General features: G+C 23.4%; 1 protein-coding gene across 1 annotated transcript in view; it reads right to left on the bottom strand.

Moving 5' to 3' along the window:
• The window catches only part of LOAG_17741 (hypothetical protein), a gene marked incomplete at its 5' end in the record, with an annotated part of 6,125 nt that extends 4,717 nt beyond the window's left edge, over window positions 1-1,408 (bottom strand). The window contains 3 exons of the mRNA XM_020450403.1: window positions 327-524; window positions 950-1,054; window positions 1,259-1,408. Coding sequence (XP_020305921.1) covers window positions 327-524; window positions 950-1,054; window positions 1,259-1,408 — 453 coding nt within the window. The remainder of the gene's footprint in view (window positions 1-326; window positions 525-949; window positions 1,055-1,258) is intronic.
• Between the last annotated feature and the right edge of the window lie 1,738 nt (window positions 1,409-3,146).

Genomic DNA, 3,146 nt, shown 5'->3' on the forward strand with positions numbered 1-3,146 from the left:
CAGCATTCATGAAAATGATAGTTTAAAAATTATATATCTGTTTAAGGGATAGTAAAAATTAAGGATAATAAAAGCTAACATTTGCAAGGTATGGATCTTCGTATCCTTTAAATAAAATATCATCTATAGAAACTTTCAAAAATGGTTGTTGTGAAGTAAGAGCAACTTGTGCCATAGTTGTAATTGGATTTGAAGCCATTTCGACAAATTTCTGAAAAAATTACAAATCAGAAATTTTTTTTTTTACAACTTAAAATTTTAAATGAAAAATATTTCAATGATTATTCTATTTTTCTTTTTTTTCCAAAAAAAAAAATGACTAAAACCTGGAAAACAATATTTGGAATCCAAATTTCTCGAGTTAATGAACATTCCGCGCAGGAAGCATTCTTGTCGAAAGTGAAATTATGAACATTTTGATATTTGACAGAACCATTACCAAAACCAAGAATATTTTTCTCCAAACTTACCTCATATGCATATGGACCTATTTGGATCATTTCTGGCTTATTTCCATCTAAAATCTATAAAATAAACTTGATGAGATATAAATCATAGGGTCTTGCTTATTTTAATTTTGCTTATTAAACTTAGATTTTTAATTAAAACATTTGGCTTATTTTATTTAAACCTGTTTGATTGTATTTTAATTTTCTCAAATTTATTCAACATATTTAATTATTCATCTTATAATTCATACGACTTTCTACCCCTTTTACTAATTAATATAATGAATGATAAAAATAGGAGGAGAGTATTTAATCGAGCAAATCTTAAAAAGTTAAAAATTATTTGACAAATAATAAATTGGAAAAGAGAGAGTATTTAATCGAACAAATCTTAAAAAGTTAAAAATTATTTGACAGATTAGTTGAATCATTGAGAAGATGTTTGCAAATAATATTTCATGAAAGGATTAATATTATTTGTTGTAGAAATGAAAAAAAACCTGATGTGGATTTTTCACTGAGTAAACAAAAATTTCCGAATTAAATTTATAATCAGGATTCTTCCATAAATGATATAATTCATTGTTTCGGGCAATATTCTTCTGCTACAAAATACATTTACTATATTTAGGTTAAATTTGAATATGAGATTTAGCGCATAAATTTAAATATTTTATATATTCATTGTCACCAAAAATAATCAATTATTCATAATTTATAATATTTCGTTTAATCGATCAGTGATCTCAATACCAAAACGTTTATTCAGGAAATATATAAAATTTGAAACATATTAATAATATTATTACCTGATAAATTCTAGTATTAATAAGATGTGGTGCAAGGAATATCATTGAAATACCAAACAGGGTTAATATAACCCCAATAACAAAGAGTAATACTTGAATAATGCGACAACGAATCGTTTTTAATTTGCATTTCTTTCCTTTGATTGTCATTAAGTGCTTTATCTGAATATGATAACATGATAAATTTGATCAATTTATTATAATGATCATATGCGACATCGATGATTCATTGATTGAAGCATAAAATGCTAAATAAAATTAAACCATTTTAGATAATTTTCTTAAAATATTAGCTGAATATTTTTTTGCTCCCTTGATATCAATTCATTCTAATTTATTCCATTATTCAAATTTCTTTCAATAGAAAATGCAATGATATGCTATCACAAATAAATTTGCATACAAACTTCAGGCATAAATTACAAATTTAGGAAGCATCCATGAAGCTTTTTTTTTTCTTTTAGAGTAGAAAATTTGTAAAATTTCACTTCATTTAAATGATTGATAGCTTAGCTTTGTCGTATTACAAAAGGTACCAATCATCTTTAAATTAAATTAAAATATATGATAGCAAAAATTAAATATGTATGTGTTTCAGTGCAAAATTAAATTTTTGAAAAAAAAATAATCACAACGATTTTACAAATAATTAATTCTTCGAAGAAAATATCCATCAAATTTTCAACTTAATTGTAAAAACTATCATCCATTAACACTAAACATAATTAAATTATTCATTCTTCATTAATAATGTAACAGAAAATTAATGGTAACTTTAATAAGAATTGAAATTCAAAAAAAAAAAAAACATAAAAGTGTGAATCCATTTTGTATTGTATCTTACTTTAATAATTTTCAAAATTATAAATTTTAGAAATAATTATTAATTCATTCATCAACTTTTATGAGAAATGAAAATTTTAAAAATATATATCTAAATTTTAAATATATCTATTTTATGTATTACCTAAAAAAACAATATACAAACAGCAAGAAAATTATTCAGAATTTTCCAGATTTAATCAAAATATGACCATTTATTTTCCTATTTTACAAAACTGCTCATCTTCGATTTTCAGTCTAAAATTTAGTCTAAAATTTTAGAAAATATGCATCGAAATTGAGCTAAACATTGCTAATGAAGTAAAAAATTCTGATTTGATACATGATATTTGTCGGTTAAAATTTCGTAAGTGTTGACAGCTCTTGTTATGTTCAGTTAACTGGTCAATGTCATCTAAAAAAAAAAATTAAGAATTGTCAAAAGGAAAAAAAAATTAAAAATTGTCAAAAGATGCTTATGATGTGATGGACCATTTAAAAGTTTTTTTAAACTTCATACTTCATATATTAGTTTGATAGCTATTAGTTGGACTTTTTAATCTACGTAGCCAATATTTTATGACATCTATTCGATATGCTCAAAGTTTTGCCATATTTTTGGACGATTTCTTCTGTCAAAAAGGTTCCATAATAGTTATGGAGAAAAAATTTTCGAGAATTTAATATTGGCGTCATTTAATTTTTATCATATCAATATATCCTTTAAAAAATTTTTGCATAAATTTTGAAATTTCAAAAGAATCAATCACACATTATATTAGAAACAGTAAAAAATGAATGAAATTATCAATCGTTATCAATCTTTTATCCTTACTCTAAAACAACATATGACTGACAATTGAAGATATGTGCTAATTGATAAGATAGCTTCGAGCAGTAAAGTATATATCATAGAGTTTAGTCTAACTATTGATTTAAATTGATAATTAATTTGTTAGTAGTTGATAAAATTTTCTTGTTTCTATCAATAATTGATAATATCATTGAGATGATTTGATTAACAAATATTTCATCAAATTGGAATAAATAATGGAGAGATTTTTTC

The sequence above is a fragment of the Loa loa genome (genome assembly GCF_000183805.2).
Source record: "Loa loa unplaced genomic scaffold supercont3.122, whole genome shotgun sequence".
Taxonomy (NCBI): Eukaryota; Metazoa; Nematoda; class Chromadorea; order Rhabditida; family Onchocercidae; genus Loa; species Loa loa.